The 20,076-nt window shown below is 40.0% G+C and overlaps 1 protein-coding gene across 1 annotated transcript; it reads left to right on the forward strand.

Annotated features, from left to right (window-relative positions):
• On the forward strand, positions 1–19,257 carry socs7 (suppressor of cytokine signaling 7). The gene is made up of 10 exons (XM_055158605.1): positions 1–1,461; positions 1,971–2,044; positions 4,595–4,699; positions 8,285–8,419; positions 8,789–8,931; positions 10,367–10,535; positions 12,505–12,633; positions 13,297–13,432; positions 15,730–15,871; positions 17,145–19,257. The coding sequence occupies exons 1-9, from the start codon at positions 419–421 to the stop codon at positions 15,851–15,853; spliced, it is 2,058 nt and encodes a 685-aa protein (XP_055014580.1). The 5' UTR covers positions 1–418; the 3' UTR covers positions 15,854–15,871; positions 17,145–19,257.
• Positions 19,258–20,076: the final 819 nt, after the last annotated feature.

Below are 20,076 nucleotides of genomic sequence, written 5' to 3' on the forward strand. Positions count from 1 at the left end.
GCCCATGATTGAACCTGCTCCAAACAACAACAGCGTCTCTCGCTCGCGGCCGGATTTAGCGCGGACTGGGGTCGCTCTGGATCCGTATTGACTCGTTGTGGGGTGAATCAGAGGCTGTGGTCTGCGCCTGCAGCGGTGCATCGTGTTTCTGTGGATGTTTACGGCACAGACGCGGTGAGATGAGGTGAGAGGCTGCGCCGTGCAGTAATTTATCGCGGTGATGATGGAGCCATAACGCGGCTGATGCGAGAGGCGGAGGGTGGGGCCACGGAGGGAGCAGACTGTCTCTGACCGCGCTGCCGCCAGTCACCGGGCCCTGCCCGCCCTGGAGAAAAGGCTGCTGCTGCTACTGAACGGAGGATGAGCGGTCCGCGGTAGCGCGGTGCAGTCGTCATCCTCCGCTCCAACAGGACTCATTATGAACGACACACAGGAAATGTCTCCGGACTTCGTGCTGATGCGGCTGGTGTCCGCGGCCGAGGAGCGGCTGGACGCGGAGAATGGGAACGTCTCTGCGGTAAACGGAGTGGCGTTGGGCCACAGTGGAGGCAAAGCGGCTCTGGAGCTCAGCAGAGAGCAGGGCCTTGACAACAAAGCAGAGTCAGAGCCGCAGAGGCACGAGGGCCCCGGCTTTGAGTTCAGCACAAGCCCCGGATTGAGGCCGCAGCTGCTCGTGTTCCCAGAGCTGGATCTGGACCGCGGTCCCGCTGTAAACAACAACAACGGCCTGAGCGCGCAAGACGCGCAGCATCCTCCGGACGAGCCCCCAGGCGCGGACAGAGCTACGCGGGGGGCAGTGTTTGAGCTCGCGCGGAGGTTTGGGGAGCTGCCGCGGTGCTCGTGTCAGGCCCCTCACGCACCAGGGGCCGCGGGGCCCGAGGTGGACGACCCCACGGAGACCAGTGATGCCCTTCTCGTGCTGGAGGGCCTCGGAGGCGCACTGGACGAACCGCAAAGCGACGCGGAAGATGCAGCGCGGCAGGACTTTCTGCTGCACAGAAAACGCGACATTGTGCAGAAAATGTCAGTATCCATCAGCAGCCTCCAAGCGGAGCTCACGCGCCAGGTGCAAGCTCACGTGCAGGGTGCAGATGGAGGCGTGCCCTCTGACGTCACACAGGTAACTGCAAAGACTCCTGTCTCACCTGGGCTGCACTTGGCCCGTAGTCCTAGTCCAGGGCTCACGTGCATGCCCAGTCTCACTTGCACGCCCAGGAGAAGACCCGAGCGCTGTTCGAGCGCTCCTCGGACTCCATGCACGAGCCGTGCCGCAGCAGCATCAGGAGAGAAAACTCTGAAGGGAAAGTCCAAAAAAGGCCTAAAGGTTCGTCTGAGTAAGCTCTTCAGAACCAAGAGCTGCAGTGGCTCCTCGCATCTCCTGGACAAACGACCCTCCATGACTTCAGTGTCATCGTCCAACAGCCTCCTGGACGTGGGCGCGGAGCAGGACACAGCACACAGGTCAGTCTCTCTACAAACATATATGTCACATGAACCCCGTGGAGCTTTAGACTGAGGCAGAGGAGAACAGTTCACTCAGATCCAAATATGGTAATATCTGGCCCCTAAACCAAGTTGATTGATCATTGCTAATTCTTCTGAAACGAGACCTTGCGGACAACACTACTCAAATCCTCCACCAGGAGGCCTCAGAACTTTGTTTACCAATTTTCACACTGCACTTTTAAAGTATCTTTAATACCTGTGTCACTAACATCTCTTTATCTAACCCTGTTAATGTTCCCCCACTGACTCCTCTCCCCTTTTCTTCTATGTACATGTCTCCTTTCTCCTTGATCCCATGTCTCCTCTCAATTGACTCCTGTTTCCTTGTCTCCTCTCTCCTTTCTCCTTATGTCCACCCATGTCTCTTCTCTTGTCTCCTGTTTCCTTGTGTCCTCCCATGTCTCCACTCTTGTCTCCTGTTTCTGTGTCTTCTCTTTCTTTGCCTCCTGCTGTGGGGGGAGCAGCCAGCCCAGACTGACCCGGGCCCACAGTGCCTTCTCTCCTGCTGCCCTCTCGGCTTCACTTGCTGCTTTTGCTGGTAAGAGCTCCTACCTGTGTTTATTGTAATGCATTTAACTAAAGTACAGATCCTAATCTTTGAGAAAAAGAAAAATAGTGCAGATATGCAGGGTAAAGGCTTCACTCATTCAGGTCTTCTGATTGGGCACAAGGGGCTACAACCTCTTCGCTTCAGGACAATTTCTGTTGACATGTAGCCTACGCACCAATCTTTTTTTTCACTCTGTGTATCAGCACTTATCAGTAGCCTAGTATTTGCTTAGAACAAAGTCAACATACTATCGCTTGATTCAAACTTAATGAAAACATGCTCAAAATTAAAACAAAATTAAAGGTGCACAATTTATCTTTTCACCATCTGCTTGTTTTCATGAAGATATGTCATTACTTTATTATTACCAGGAATGCATGTGTCTTGCATTTAAGGTATTAGGCTATGCCAAATACCTTTTGACATGATTTTTTACTGTGAGTGGGATCGCTTCTCAACAGATGTATGTGTTGGTCTTGACTTGCTTGGCAAAGCAAGAACATCTCCATAGAGACAAGAATGTGGTGGACCCTCCACCAGAAAGGTTCCTTAATACACCTTTAACAGTATAGGCCAACTTTTTGATAAACTAAAGCCCAAAAAATAAGGTGTGACATGTCAACACGCTGGCCATTAAATGTTAACACATTTTTTGATCCAGTTTAGGTTTTATTGGTGTAACAAAAACAGCTTTTTCATTTTTTGTTTTGTTTTGTTTTTTTGTTTTTTTCTCTGAAAATGTGTGTCCTTACTGTGAGCGGGCTTGCATCACCATGAACCTCCTTCAGGGAAATGTTCCTTTAATATTTCACAGTATTGGATAAAATGTATTTATTTCCATGGAATCATGCAGGAGATGAGTCACCTCCAGAAAGTTCCATATTATTATTATCTTTAAGAATAATAATGATGATAGCTTGAATTTATAAAGCACCTTATGAGAGATGAGGATGACAATCTGCTCACACCTCATACAAAACAGTAAATATTCATGATTTGGTGTAATTATTTGCTTAAAAATATGCCAATATGCTTACAAAATACCCTTTACTCCCAAATTACCCCATATCATCTTAAATTATTCTAACCCAGTTGCAGAGAGCCATCATGTCTAAATTGATGCAGAATGAGGCCGGTGGTTTTATGGGCGAGAGGTGATGTAGTTTGACTAAAATAAATTCTGCTGAAATCACAAAATTCACTGTATCACCCACAGGCCCTGAGTATCACTGCTACTGTCCTACATCATTGTGAGAGGGACTGCAATAGTGGTACCATAATAGAGGGACCATCCACTCCATAAAGGTCTAGAGTCCTGTTTAGTCCTGTCAATCCGGGGTAGTCTTCTTGAGACCTTTGTGTATCACTATAGGTTGTTTTACTTATGACAAAAGTCGTCTACAAAAAAAAAAAAGACTTTTGTCTGAAAGTTTACACTGTAAATCTACAATGATTTTTAACCTCATACCATCCACCTAATTTTGGCGTGTGCACAATAGCACTACATACCCAAATGCCATAGCTTATTAAAAGAAAACCTTAGAGCCCACATGCTTGATTGATGAAATTTGATTGATTTTTTTTTTTTTTACCAAAACGGGAACTGGAAGATTTGAAACATTTTTCTTTCTTTTTTTTTTCATTTTAACAAAGGACACTGAGAAGTTTCATTGATAGTTGACTTAATGAATGAAAAAGTTTTACTTTTACTTTTACTTTTTATCTTACTGACTAGATTCCTTTTGATGACATGAGTTCCAGCCAAGGTATATAGCTGTAGGACCAGTGTTAGTAGTTCTTATACTGAAATTTAGAACAAAACTATACATAAAGTCACTCAAACTGTATGTAAATCACATTTAGGTCAAATGATATGTGCAATTTTAAAAGCTGAGCAGATGTATTTCACCATGTTTTACTTTGTCAGTGGTCCTGAAATTTGCTGAATAGCAGCAATTTAAAAAATACCTGAACTTAGTATAAGATTTAGGACTTTGTAAGTCACATTTTATAACATATACCTTTTCAATTTTAGAAGTCATATGTATTTCACCACTTTTTACTGTGTCAATAATGCTGACTTTTGAAAAATTGTACTTTGAGTGCTGCGTAAGGTCCTATTTGAAATCATAATAATGGGAACAATCAGAGGAAGAATATTTAATATTATACTGACTGGTGTCTTTGCTCTAGAATTTGTACATATATCATTCAGGACAGAATGGATAGAATACATTTGTTCCATTGTATGTATTGTAATTCATTGGACCAATCATTGTAATCATATTTAAATACATTACAAAGGCCTACTGACGAGCTGACCAGGTGGCATTGAAGGATGGGTGAAGTAGAGTACAAAGTCTCTTCCAGGGACTATAAAGTATTCTCAAAGGTGTGCTAACTTTTACTGATTTACGTATTATTGGTTTGCCCACAGTGATGACATACAATGTTGCTATAAAGCTTTAATATTAAACTGTGGAACATTTTAACTAAAGCCATTTTCCCTATAATGTTTTGGTCTTTCTTGTGTTTCAGGTGAGACGGTCTCGTTGGTGGATGTGGACATTTCACGTAGAGGGACAAACACTCCTCACCCTCCCACGCCTCCTCCCCCTCCACGCCGCTCCCTCAGTCTTTTAGGTACGCTATCGTCTGACTCAATATTTCTTAGAGATTTGGTCCACAAACTTGCCATATGAATCTCATTGCCTTTCAACTAACAATTTTTGGAGTTGAATACTGCCAGCACTTTCTGAGACTATTGTGAAAAGTATCAGAAATCAAAAGCTAATCAATACTAAAACTAGTGTTTAAACTAAATACTCATTTGAAGAAGTATTGATGACAAAAATGTACTTGACCAGCCAGAACCACATGCTTTGACAAAAGTTCATAAAGATGAGTGGGCCCCAGGCCATATCCTGTCTCCCCCATTCCAGAGGGTGTGATTGACAGATAAATAATCAGTCAGAGAGATGTATGTTCTGTTCATGCCAAAAACAAACGTGGCTGCTTATATATAAGAAAGGGGAAGAACAACATAGATCACTGAGAAATAACACATTTCTGCAGAATCAAAAATCAACGCACGAAACTGTTGAAAGAAGTTATATTTTGTTCTGAATTTTTTATTCTGAATTTTGAAAATTTTCAAGAAGGACTGGCTGCAAACCAATGACCATGCTTGTTGTTTAACTGTGATACAGTAAAAAAGCATCCAAAAAAGGTCTGACGCACTCTGTTGGAAATATTATTATTAATAATAATAATGATAATGCATCAGTTTTATATAGCGCTTTTTTGGACACTCAAAGACGCTTTACAGAGCATTATTCATTCACTCCATACCTGGTGGTGGTAAGCTACCACTGTAGCCACAGCTGCCCTGGGGCAGACTGAATATTATTATATTATTATATTATATGGAAAGGAAGGCGCTCATTAGACACCTATCATTTACCAACAAAATTTAATATATCTCATCTCAGATTAACAGTTACTGCTCCGCTCATTGATTCTGTAAAAATCTGCAATGTTTTTCCTGTGATATTTTTTCTTTTATTTTTTCCCAATACAAAGAGCCATGAATGTCCCTAATTGGCTTATCCACTGATTCACTGGTGACCAGACTCACGTTTTCTTAAACCATGAGCATTCTGGATTCTTAAGCATTTTAGAAAACTGTGAAATGTGAACACCTTAACCACTGTAAGAATCATACAAATTTTACAGTGTATTTGAGTGGATTTTATGCATTAGTAGTCTCCATGGATACAGGATGTTTTGATCTGTGAACAGAATATTACATCTCCTACATAATTGCAGAATTACATTTAGTTATAAATTGTTACTTTGATTCGATTATTAATCTTTCAAACCTGCTCTCAGTTTCATAGGACTCTTATTAAGCAGTTCATATTTCCATTCTCTCAAATCAAAATATGAGCAGGTGAAATAGAACATTGATTTACATGATCCATTTCACCTGCATTTAGACCATAAAAGCATACTTGATCTGTTATCTGATTTAACCTCAAATCTGTATCTTTGTCAGCAACTTATTCTTATGAAAAAAGAAGTTCTCCTTTTCTGTGCTTAAAGGAGAAGTGAACTGTTTATTTGCGTAACTTAGAGCGCATTACATGTGTGTGTCTTGCTTGGCTGGTTTTGACAAGGAACATATTTTTGATAACAACTACTTATTTTTAACATATTTTGGACCTTATCAACTGTGTGGGTACTCTCATCTTGGAGTTAAGGTACTTGTAATATTTGTTGAGACGTTTAAGTAGTTGCTATATTGCCTAACATCTATCACTATTTTTTCAGTGTTCACTGTTCTCAGTAACTTTTCTGGTGGAGGGTTTGCCACGTGCTTGTCTTAATGGAGATGTTAATACTTGACAATGCTACTTTCAGTAGTATGAAAATAAACTCCATGAAAACAAGTAGGGGATGCCACCATGGCAAGTTATAGGTCAAATCTATTGATAGGCAACTACGCTCAGAGTTAGAACACATGTTTTTGAATACAATACAATACAATATTTTATTTGATTACTTTGGAACACTCAAGGCAAAGCAATAATATCTTCATGGAGAGAAGCAGGAGACAGAGACGTCACACAGTACACCTTTAAACATATTACTTCAAAGTAACTTCACTATACCCATCTTGACTAGTATATGTGCAGCTTCATTCTCCTGATAGTGGAATATTATTTTTAAACTGCCTTAAAAGTGCTGAGTGAGTTTTTCTTACGTGCATTTTCTGTTTTTCTTCGACCTTTACTCGTACGCCTCATGCTTCAAGCCATTTCTTATTTTCTGACCCACATAACTCCACAGCACTCCTACAGACATGATTTATTACTACCACCACTCTAAATGCAGGCTCAGGTAAACAGCAGATAAACACGCAACATGCAAACCATTAAACCATTGGTGCATTTTAACATGACTGTTTTATGGATTTGTTTCCCACAAATACTAAAAAAAAAAGAAGAATAGCCTAGCCATCCTAAATGCATAATATAAAATACTTGGATCCATGTATTTGAAATAAATTTAAATCAATTTCTTTGAGTATCTATTATAATACACATTATGAATCTGCCAAATAAACTTTTTGTTTTAAAGGTACTCTATGTAACGTTTCTGGTGGAGGAGGCCTGTGTTTATGATAGGTCCATATACAGTATAGTGATATGATTTTTTATATTTCTTTTATAAAGAAGTGTTTTATGGAAGTAAATCATTCCCTGAAAGTGGGAAAGATGTGGCCAGACACTGATGCAGATATGCATATATATGAATACTCATGTATATTAGCCGTCACCTGCTTTTCTCTATGGACATGTTATTGTTTTGGTTGGAATGTTCCACATACAATATTTAGTCTCCATGGAGACAGTGATGCTACCAGGCATCTTCAGTTTTCGGTGTGTTTAGGTAACTCGTTGATCTGCATGTTATTTCCTTATGTTGATTCCTTGCTAAATCCTTGATTAACCCTTGATTAACCCTTAAGTTAACCCTTAAATTAACCCTTGTCTTCCTCTATTCCTTTTTTCCTCTGTGCTTCTATTTCCCTCCATTCTCTCTTCTCTATGAATTCTGTCCTCACTCCATGCCATACATCCTTTTTCTCTGTATTTGACTCCCCCCTTTTTCTTTATCTCACTCTCTGTCTCTCCTCTCCCCCTCTAACTTTCTCTATTCATTTTTCTCATTCTTGCTCGGTCTCTTCTAATCTCATCTCCATTTATTCTCATGCGTCTCTTTCTCTTTCCCCTTCTCTTTCTCTTTCTATCTCCCCTCTTCTTCTCTTTCTTCTATCTCCCTTCTCTCTTGTGACTCTCTCAATCCAAACCTGTTTCCCCTCTCTATACCCTCTTTCTCCTTCCCTTCTCTCTCACTCTCTCCCCTCCTTCTCCTCTATAACCTCCTAACCACTCCTCTATCTTCTTCTCTCACCTCTTTTCTCTCTCCTCCACCTTCTTTTATTTCTCTTGCACGCATCTCACCCCCTGATTCTTCTCGCTTTTGTTTTCTGACCTCTGACCCTCTCCCTTCCCTTCTCATTGCTGTCTCCTCTTTCTTGCCTCACTCCCTCCCTCTCTCCCTCTATCCTCTCATCACTCCTTCTTTCTTTCCTCTCACTCTTCCTCTCTTCCTCTATCCTCTATCTTTCCACCCCCCCGTATATATTCCCTTTACATTCAGATGATTTTGCGGGTGCTGTACCAGTGCAGCGGGGGCCCTTCGTACTCAGTGTGATGGGGGCATCTCTTCAGTCCCTTCCCCTGCCCCCCCCTCCTCCTCCCTCCCTCTCCATCCACCACAGCCTCAGCCTCAATGGTAAGCAGCAAAGAATCATGGGAAAGTTAACCCTTACTGTAAATAAAAAGATACATATGTGTGGGGGAAAAAAAACAACTGGTGCACAAATCAAGTCATGTACACAAATTTGTATTGCATGTGGGAATGAACATGGGGCATCAAAAGTTATCAGTGTTTTTGGACAAGGGCTATGGTCTTTGGTGGCGCAACCGCAAAGTTTGAGTGTGTGATAAATGTCCTCAATTAAGACATTCGAGGAAAAAAGGTCAGAGGTTTGAGGTCACACAATTTACATTGTGTGACGTGGGCGAGGGCCACGCTATTACTTACTATCACTATTATTACTGTTATTACTTTATTAATAATGACTGCTTGTTTTTGTTTCAGACGCATTCCTCCGAGCCCTCCCACTCTCCACCCCCTCTGCGGCTGAAGCCCCACCCCCTCGACAGGCCCCGCCCTCAGTGCTCTGTGCCCTGAGACGGTCTGAGGCCAGCAACTTTGCAGCCAGTTTACGGGAGCTTGAGAAGGTATGAGCTGGCTGTATACCATATCACTACATACTTATTTGAACAACACACTGTTTCCTTTCACCTTCAACTGCTGTCTTGGTGCAATCTCATATCATATTAATTATTCAATAATATATAAAAAATATATATTTTAAAACTATACGCATTTACAAACATGTAAAGTCTGGGACAGGGTCTTCTCTCTGATGAGCATGATTGATGGGTGGACTATGCAATCATAGAAACACAACAAAAACAAAACAAACATTGAGCCTTACAGATGAAAAAAGGAAAGGAAGAAAGAAAAAGTACTGATCTACTTGAACAATTTATTACTGTCTCTTTTGATATATATAAAATTACACTTGTAAAACCATCGCGGGGGCAGCGGTCTAAGCAGGGACTCCCAGTCTTCTTTCACCCCAGACACATCCTCCATCTCCTCCGGGGGGACCCTGAGGCGTTCCCAGGCCAGCTGACGTAGTCCCTCCAGCATGTCCTGGGTCTTCCCCAGGGCCTCCTTCCAGTGGGACATGCCTGGAACACCTCCCGAGGGAGGCACTCAGGAGGCATCCGGATATGCGATCTCGTCCTTTCGGTCATTACCCAGAGCTCATGACCATAGGTGAGGGTAGGGTAAATCGAGAGCTTTGCCTTTCAGCTCAGCTCCGTCTTCACCACAACGATCTGATACAGTGACTGCATTACTGCAGACGCTGCACCGATCCGCCTGTCAATCTTATGCTCCATCCTCCTCTCACTCATGAACAAGACCCCCCACAGGACACCACAAGGGACATGGTCGAATGCCTTCTCCAGATCGACAAGCACATGTGGACTGGTTGGGCAAACTCCCATGACCCCTTGAGCACCCAATGGAGAGTATAGAGCTGGTCCTCTCCAGTACCCTGGTATAGACCTTACTGGGGAGGCTGAGGAGTGTGATTCCCCTGTAATTGGAACACACTCTCTGGTCCCCCTTCTTATACAGAGGGACCACCACCCCCGGTCTGCAAGTCCAGAGGTACTGTCCCCGACCACCACGCGATGTTGTTCCGTTCCTCCCAATCACCCCTCTCCAAGTGTCACTGTCATTGCCCACGTGGGCGTTGAAGTCCACCAGTAGAACAACGGAGTCCCCGGTCGGTGCACTGTCTAATAGTTGTTGTTTTTTTCATCAAGTCAAAAGCAGCAAATTGAAACACAAACAAGACAGAGTAAAAGTGCAGTAAAAAAGTACTACTTTTTGTAATTTGGGCCAACTCACCAGGAGTTGTAGTTCTGAGGCTCACATTAGGTTTCCAAGCCTTAAGTTGTAAATGCCTGACTTAAAGTTCAACTATAGTCATTACAGTCAATCTGTCCAAAATCTGTTGCCTTGATATCCAATTTAGGGACCACAACAAACACCTGTATATTTCTGTGCTTACATGTGTTGTGTCTGTCTCTGCAGTGTGGCTGGTACTGGGGCCCTATGAACTGGGGCGATGCAGAGATGAAGCTTAAAGGGAAACCAGATGGGTCTTTTCTGGTGCGGGACAGTTCTGATCCACGTTACATCCTTAGTCTGAGCTTCAGGTCTCAGGGGGTCACCCACCACACACGCATGGAGCACTACAGAGGTGAGAGCAACGTAACATCACAATCACTGTATTAGAGTGCATTCACATTTCTACAAACATCACATTAAAGGGCCCATACTAAGCTATTTTCTGATCTATGTTTCGTCATCACAAACATGCCTTGGGTTTTTTCTTTTGTTCCATTCACACACGTTTAACAAACAAACCCTGCATATTTAGCAAGTTCTTCTCTCAAACTGAAAACACTCCAGTTCACTTCTAGTTTGTGATGTCATGTGGTACTAAAATGTGGGAATGAAACAAAACACAGCTCACAAGAGTCAATTTTGTATAATATAGGACCTTTATCATTTGGTCTAAACTGGGATTAAACCTGAAGATAAACTATAGTTGTAGTTGTAGTTGTAGTTGTAGTTGTAGTTGTAGTTGCGGTGAACCATGGGAAACTTGAGAGACAGAGACCTGCTATAGATCAAATTAAAATCTTAAATGCAAGTAATAAGTAGTATTAGTAGTGGTGGTGGTAGTAGTGGTAATGTATAGCTTTAAATGCACTGGTGAACATTAGAAACACAGCTGTACTGTACCATCTGTACCATTTTGTAATAGTCTTCTTTTTGTCTTTGGGAAATGCAAATGGTAGCAGTTATTATTAATTGGTAAATGTTGGTTTAAATAAAGTTGGGCCAAAAATTTAGTAGCCAGATCTTAATAAGGTCTTAACCAGATCTAAAACAGGACTCTTCCAGGATCAGATCATTCCTCAAGTGCATACAATGACAACATACCACCATAGTGCAAGATAGTGCTGTCCATATATGAAATCCTCTTCTATGGAACACACATAATATGTATTGCTTGAGTTGTGTTATGGGGCCATAGAGTCATGTCTAGAAACACATTCATTATTCAGAGTGGGTCTGAAACGACACTCAGATGAGTGCGCTGAGCGGTGAACGCTTGAACGCACCAGGGCCCAAATTCAGGACAGGCTTTTAGACATATACCCCAGAGCCAGTGCAGGGACAGACATGGTCTTACTGTAGATCAGGTCTGCTGTCTGGAAAGGGGCATGGGCATCTTTGCTTTTGTTTAATGTTAATTCAACGTGGTTGTTGACTTTGTTTTTTTCTTGTTTATTTATTTGACTTATTTCAGTTGTATTCATAAGGATATTTTATTGCATTTCTAAAGTATAGCTTTAGTGACTACATTTTGAGTTTAAGTTGGACTCTGTTCAAAGTTTTAAACCTGTGCAAAAGCATTTAAATCTGAGACAAAAATTAAATATGAATTAAGTGATACAAGAAAAAAAATGTAATTTACTAACTGCTACAATACCAATTTTGTTTTGTTCATGCTAAATATTACAGGCAGTCCTATTTTATTTGGGACAAAATTATCTTCCTTTGGAGCCTGGGGGCTTGTACATTTCTATACATATAAAATGAACATGGTTGCAGTGGTAATACTTTGTTTCTGAAAATAATTTAATCTTGCTATGAATAGTCTCAGTCTGAATAGTCTTTAGCCAGTTTTATCTGTTTCTGTGTCTGGTTTTTTTTCATGCTTAGCTCTACACTCTTATGTTGTATAATTTTTTTGTATACTTATCTTTGCTGCTCTTAGTGCCTTATTTTGGATATTCAGGAGGAAGTCTATTTTTATTTTTATCCTCACCCTGGCTGTTGTTTCTATGTTGTAGAGCTTTATTGACCTAGGTAAGCCGTCATTCACATTTCAACAGTTATTATCATAAAAGAACAGTAATAATCAGGTACATTATTTCTGAGTCTTGACCTGATTTTTGGCCTATTACTGTTGGACCAGGTTAGGTCCATGTAAGGTCTACCACTGAAAGGAAAACTATACCACAGACTGCTAAGTGATATTTAACCTGTTTTCTTCATTCTCACCGCCATCTAAAATGCACACAGTGATGAATAATGAATACTGAGTGTCCATATGATAACGTGGGCTAACATGGCCTCCCTGTTTCCTGTTTTAGGTACGTTTAGTCTGTGGTGTCATCCGAAGTTCGAGGACCGCTGTCACTCTGTGGTGGAGTTCATTGAAAGGGCCATCATGCACTCCAAAAATGGAAAATTCCTCTACTTCCTGCGATCTCGGGTCCCAGGTTAGAATATATGCAGAATATGAATATGAACATTTAACTGACTCTACAAAAGTAATTTGATTTCTGATTGCTGATTACATAAGAATACTCAATTAATTTAACTGATAAAATGTTAGATCAGTGATCAGATTACTGATTACTGGCTATAAATGGAAACTTAATTATCCATCTAATCTTCTATCTAATAAGGCAGGCAGTGGTCTGTTGTGCTTTTAAAATCCATTCATCTTCACTTGACTCATTCAGTCCATTTCTGCTCTGACATTTTTGTCACTGTGCTAACCAAAGTTGACATTGATTTAGACTGCTTCTGTCTTTTCTGTGCGCTTTAACACAAATTTAAAGCTTATGCACCTGATTTTCACACCATAAAAGGAGGAGTCTGCTGAACTTGTCTGAGGCTCACACTTTAGCACACAGTATCTACCTGCATTAATTTTCGGGCAGCCAATCAGAGTGCACTTACTTTAAGGTTGAGAGATAAAATACATTTACTGTATTATTAGCTTGTACAGACAGCATGCAGCTGTCACAAAGTACTGCTTTTACAATATACTCTTTGGGGAAAACATAAAATGTATACATTTACAAATATTTCCATACACATTATTATTCAACAGTTTTTTTATTTTTCTAAGTACTTATGGATGATTACGTCCTCAGGTCTTCCTCCGACTCCGGTGCAGCTGCTGTATCCAGTCTCTCGCTTCAGTAACGTCAAGTCTCTGCAGCACCTGTGTCGCTTCTGCATCAGACAGATCGTCCGGATCGACCACATCCAGGAACTTCCACTGCCCAGGTACAAGCAATGTATTACTACTGCAGCTACTACTACTACTACTGCAATACAGCGTAAACTACTATTACTTAGGGTGACCAAATGTCTGTTTTTCCCCGGACATGTCCATATTTTGCGTCTTATGCTGTTTTTTTTTTGTTTTTTTTTAAGTGATGGAAATGTCTGGGTTTTCATTACCATTCATTGGGGCATTAAACTGAGCATCTCTCTTAGTTCTCTGTGACTCAGAAGGAGCGAGCAACCACAAACAGTCGGTCAGCCTGCAACATACCGAAGCGCAAATGCGCATTTAACAATGACTTGTACAAGAAATTCTCCATTTTCCATCCCGGTCGGGACAAGTGAGAGTCCATGTGCACAGGTTGCGAGGTGAGAGTACAGTGTCCCTCGTTTATCGCGGGGGTTACGTTCTAAAAATAACCTGCGATAGTTGAAATCCGCAAAGTAGTCAACTTTATATTTTACAGTTATTATATCTGTTTTAAAGCTGTAAAACCCCTCAGCACAAACTTTATACACTTTTCTCAGACAGGACAGGTGCAACCCTTTTTACATCCTTCTTAAAACTTATTGTTGCTGTCGTCCTTTTGTTATTTTCCTCCTTCTTTATGTAACAAACCCGAGATTAATTTATTCTGTAATGGAGCCCTACAGCGCAGAGTCCTACATGGGTACATTTTTGGAGACTTGCAGTACAACACCGCACTCACTCAGTACAACACTGCACCCGCCCGTTAACCCATGATTATATCAAGCTTTTGTGCTGCCTACGCCACAGACTGAATTTAGACTAAACCAGGACTAAACCAGGACTAACCTAGGACTGATTCCAGGACTGAAGAGGCAGATTAAACCAGGACTGAACTAGGACTAAAACAGGACTGAACCAGGACTAAAACAGGAGTAAACTAGGACTAAACCAGGACTAAAACAGAACTGAAACAGGACTCACTGTCGGAATGGGCCCGGAGGTGACCGCAGGAGAAAGGACCGATGGAGAGCTCCGCACCTCACGGAGGTAAACGCGGCAATTGCCCAATCGCGCTTTGCAGACAAACTGCTCAGCGATCTCTCTCTTAAGTCCAAGATTAATCCTGGTTTAGACCTGGTTTAATCCTGAACCATGTATTTAAAAAAAAAAAAAAAAACATGCAAAATTGACACACACACACAAAAAAAAGAAAAGAAAAAAAAAATCAGCGAAACGGCAAGACTGCGAAAGGTGAACCGTGATATAGAGAGGGACGACTCAATGTCGAGGCCCCACCTCCCACCCCTGGTAAGGTGTCCAGGTTTTCACAAATGGAAATCTGGTCACCCTACTATTACTACTACTGTACACATTATAATGACCAAAATCCAGGAACTTCAGCTACCCAGGTACAAGCAAATACTACTACTTAGCCTGCTGCCTCACAGCAAGAAGGTCCGAGTTCTGACTTCTGGACTGCCCAGGTGTATATGGTAACTCCTTGTGTATAGATAGGCTGCCCCAGCATTGAAGGATGGGTCAAATACAGAGGGCAAGTTTCCCTTTGTAGGAAATAAAGTGTACCTTTCCCTTACCACTGTAATACTACATCTACAACTAGGGCTATTACTATTACTACTGCTAATTATAGTTTTATATATACTGAATGCAATCTAGAGGAGCTACCTCTGCCCACATTGCAATTACTGCAATCTATCTAGTTCTAATTATATACACAATTCAAGAACTCTCATTGTCTTGATGCTAAAAAATAAAATTACTTGTACAATACACTACTACTACTACTACTACTACTACTACTACTACTACTACTACTACTACTACTACTACTACTACTACTACTACTACTACTACTACTACTGCTGCTACTACTACTACTACTACTACTACTACTACTACTACTACTACTACTACTGCTACTACTACTACTACTACTACTACTACTACTACTACTACTACTGCTACTACTGCTACTACTACTACTACTACTACTACTACTACTACTACTACTGCTACTACTACTACTACTACTACTACTACTACTACTACTACTGCAATACTACATTACTTCTCCTAGTACAACCACCACTTCTACTGTTCAATTCATCACAGTGTTATAGTTTGCTATTTTAACTACAATGGTCGCATTTTTAAGGCTTAAAATAAAAGAAAAACCTTTGCTAATCTGAGACCAATAAACTACTACTACCCTGCAAAGTACCCAGATTGTATTGGTAAAAGCTGGATTCTCAAATACTTGTGTGTACTTGTGTAATGTGCTATTATATGTTTTGTTTCCATGCAGACCGCTGATCTCATACCTGAGTAAGTTTTATTACTACGACCCGGAGGAGGAGATGTACATGTCAGTGAAGAAGAGTGTCCGATCAAGTGAGGAGGCAGAGGCTGAGCCAGAACCCCAAACGTAGCACCAAACACCAACAACAGTGAGTCTAAAGTGTTTCTCACAACTAAAACACAACCAGGAAAGGGATACAGTAGACTGGATAAGACTGACAATGACCTAAGTCTAGTTTTGTTTGAAACAGAACTGATGAGGAGAGTTATCATTTTCATTTGCATATTGGTGTTGGTTGCATTTATAAATACTAGTATGTCACTTGTTACGTTCTGTGATAATTGTACCTAATGCAGTTACTCAAATTTTCATCAAGATTGATTCACTCATTTCTAATTGTCAATAATCAGCTTGGGTGTTTTTAATAAAGAGGTCCACAGTCAACCCTAATCTAACATAGGGGTGGTAGACCCCCATGTTATTTATGACTGAATATTCAGCATTTATTGATTTTACTTTTACCACAATATTACAAATGTTTCAAAGATAGGTTTAACTTGTGTAGAAACTTGCATATGTTTACCTGAGTGACGAATAATTAGCAGTGTAGCCATTAAACAATTAACAAATCAAAACTAAAAATAAAGGATACACAATCCAGGTTTTTCAGTTCCGATACTGTAGGAGACAGGACTGATTCTATGTTTGTGGTTGAAAGTGTGAGTGTGTTGCTCTGGTGCTCACATGGAGACTTGTGCACGCACTTGTGCACGTGGAAGACTGTAAAAGTGCGCACTTACCAGTGACTCAGATTAGTTGAAGGTCACAGCTGGGTAGCCATATTTTTTGTTGATCGTCACTACTTATCCATTCTTATCTGTAGTTTTTTTTCACTGGTCACATCCATCCTCTTTCCTGTGATAACTATTTGTCTGTGAATAAACATCCAAAATGCATTCTGGATCTCAGTGTATCTGTGTACAATAGGCTCAAAGTGCATCACAAAGTTATAACCCCATGACCCACTTTTACCTTCCCAAGTGGCTATAAGGTTGGTTTAGGAAGCTACTATAAATACTGATATCGATACTATGTCTTTACATATCTGCTGATATCCGATATTAGCTGATACCTATGTATGAATTGAAAACGGCATTTTTCATCTCTCAAAATACAGTTAACTTATTACAAAATTTATAATTGTGTTATGTAACTGTTATGTATCCTCCAAGTAACTATTGAACAGCTTTGTATTAATTAATATAAACAGTCTAACCAGGATATCGTTTGAACTGATACACGATATTGGATTTTTTTCTGGATTGGTTGTGATATTTAATACCAGTAAAAACAACAAGAGGCTGAACCCCATGAATATTATACGTATTAACAACATTATTATTTTGTCCTGTTTCTTAAAGGTTTGTGGATGGAGGACTGTTGTGATTGGTTCCCTGGCCCCGGCTTTGTCCAATCGAGTTCCTGGAAATGAGCGTCCCGTTTGATTGATACGGATCTGCTACCTGTTGGATTTTACCTGAGGGGTTTTGTTTTGCTGCTTTGATACAAAAAAAGAAACTTGAAGGAATAAAGACGTAAAAACTGAAGTGAACCCAAAGGAGCACAGAGGATGGACATGTTGAGACTAAAACATGATCGAACTTTAAGAAAAAAAAAAAAACTCTAAAAACTCTAAAAATGCACTGGTTTCTTTGTACAAGTAATTTCTGCTGACGCTTTCTTGTTTCCCTCCATTTTGTCGAAGATGAGGGTTGTTCATTCAACAATGACAGATAATTGCACAGAGGCAGGGTCTATGGGAAAACTCATATATGGCCTTTATTATTATATCTTTGATTATTAGGACATTGATTTCAGTTTCAAAGGGGCTATATCCAGTCCTTTCATGTAATAATTTAAAATTTGTTACCCCTCAGTACACATATATTGTGAAAGCTGTATGCATCTAATTATAAAGCATTTTTATCAACAGTGAAACAGGAACTAAAGCTGTTGCACTGGTGCACTGTTAGCGTGTTAGTTGTTGTTAGCAGTGACATGTCACCAAATCTCTGTTCTGGTCTCTGAAAGTTATGAAAAGCACTTATAAACTCATTGTGGTGAATAACGAGTATGCAAGGAATGTATTAAGAAAGTATTGTGGATAATGTTTTGGACCACATTTTAAAATGAACTAGTTCTGTTTTTCACATATTACGATGGCAAAAATCAGGTACAGTGCCTTTAAGTTATCAATTCCTCAAGTAGGATTTCAGTAGATTCTTTAAGTGCAATTTTTGTCTCCAATGTGTGATGTAAGAAAAATAAAGTTGAGTAGAAATAGCCTCCACTTAAATATAAACATTGAAAATACATTTTAAAGTAAGACTAATGCTAGAAAGTGAAGATTACAGTTGGTTAAAAATAAAATTTAAATATTAATATAAAAATATATATATTGTTTTTAAATTTGATCTGCTTTGTTTTTGTATGAAAGACACATTTATTAACTCCAGCCTTAATGGGCCAGAGGAGTAACAAATTACACATAACCAAATGACCTATACTTCCCATGATCCTTTGCCTCCGAGTGCAATTATCTGCTCCGACAAATCTCTAGGTTTTCTCTGTTCAAATGTCAGGTGTATTTTGCTCATTTGGTTCTCGGTATCCTGAAGCTACAGCGTTTTCAGTAAAAACATAAAAATAAAAATGTGTTTTGTCATTTTTGTGGGGCCCTTCCCCATAATACAATAGGTGTAGGATCTCCCATTTAATTACTTGGTTAAAAAAGACCCAAACTGCTGTATCATCACAACCAGCCAAACACATGAATGATAATTAATTGATTTGGTCATAAATAAGTAAATAAGAGCATAGGTTACAAGTAAAGTCAGTATGAATTGTATACTGTATTCTCAATTGTACTTTTGACCACCAAATGTCCTCAAAGAAGTGATTGAACAGAAGTAAAGCCTGGAATATTCCACAGTATGACATTACATATATCTATTTCCATGGAGACAAGCAGATAATGACACCAGGTTACAGGTCAGCTCAGTGGAAAGGAATTACACAGTAGGATTGTTATTTTTTAATAATGAAAATAACTGTAATTGAACAAATGCAAGATAAATACTGAACATTCCAGGCAAGCAATAACGTAATACATGGAGATAAGGTGGCAAACTCTCCAACAGAAAAGTTATTAGTCCTTTAATAGGAAATCTGTTTTTGTCCCTGAAAATGCTCCCCTCTTAAAATCATATTGGCCTGAAAATGTTTTAAACATCAGTCAGAGATTGTGATCCTTTGTGATTTCAAATCATGTGTCAAGAAAATGTTTTAGTTTGAACTTTTAACCCCGCCCACTTAGTACGTTCTGCCACTGCTCCATGATAGGGAATCAATTTTCCCATGATTCTTAGAAACAATGTGCTTAATTGGATGAAAAAAAGCGACCTGGTCAATACAGTTCTGTATTAACTATTACACAAGAAAATGCTGTGTAAAATAAATAGATTATATTTTAAAGTCTCATTTTTATCGTCCATTTATCTTACCATCAGTAAATAAATAATAATAAAGAGTGTGCGCTTTAAGGAAAACAATTCTCTGCATTTAACCCTTAAATGTCCCATTGGCAAGAGTGAGCATGCTCAGTAGAAACCAAAACACCAAAATTGTACCCTGCAGCCATAAACGCTTATCACCAATAACCAAGATCCAATTAAAAAGAAATGGGCACCATGTTGGAGACCAGCGATAACTGGCTAATTACCTTTTATCTTTGTACAATAAAGTGCATTTGTAAATTTGCACCAAAATCAATTAACTTCTGTGCAAGATAACAAACAAATGAAGTCAGAAGGAAAGGTTATATGGTTGACGAATCTACGCATTAAAGTGATTCATTTTTAACACAGGCAGTTCACTTAGAAATGTTTAAAGCTTGTGCGAGAGCTGGAAGCCTGTTAGGGGAAGGGAAAAGTGAGATATCGGGTTGAATTATGCAGCTTGCTACTCTTTGAGGCTGTCTTTAGCAGCGCCAGGGGAGTGAAAACCAATGCATATCTCAAGCTTGACAAGAACAGTGAGAAATGGCTAAAAGCAAAGCTCAAATGGTCATACATTTTAAACACTGAAAAAAATTATGTTGATTTGTTTAGATGTATTTTTATTTTGTGTCTGATTTTATTTTGATTTTATTTTCTTATTTGTCTGTGGGGTTACAGTGCCTTTAAAATGTATTTAAAGGTACACTATGCAACTTTTTGTTTTTGTGTTCATCACCTGCTTGTTTCTACTGCTACATCATTGCTCTGTCTGTAATGTTCCACAGTATGACATTAA

This window comes from Boleophthalmus pectinirostris, unplaced genomic scaffold (assembly GCF_026225935.1).
Source record: "Boleophthalmus pectinirostris isolate CB_2022bp ecotype Guang Dong unplaced genomic scaffold, ASM2622593v1 HiC_scaffold_22, whole genome shotgun sequence".
Taxonomy (NCBI): Eukaryota; Metazoa; Chordata; class Actinopteri; order Gobiiformes; family Gobiidae; genus Boleophthalmus; species Boleophthalmus pectinirostris.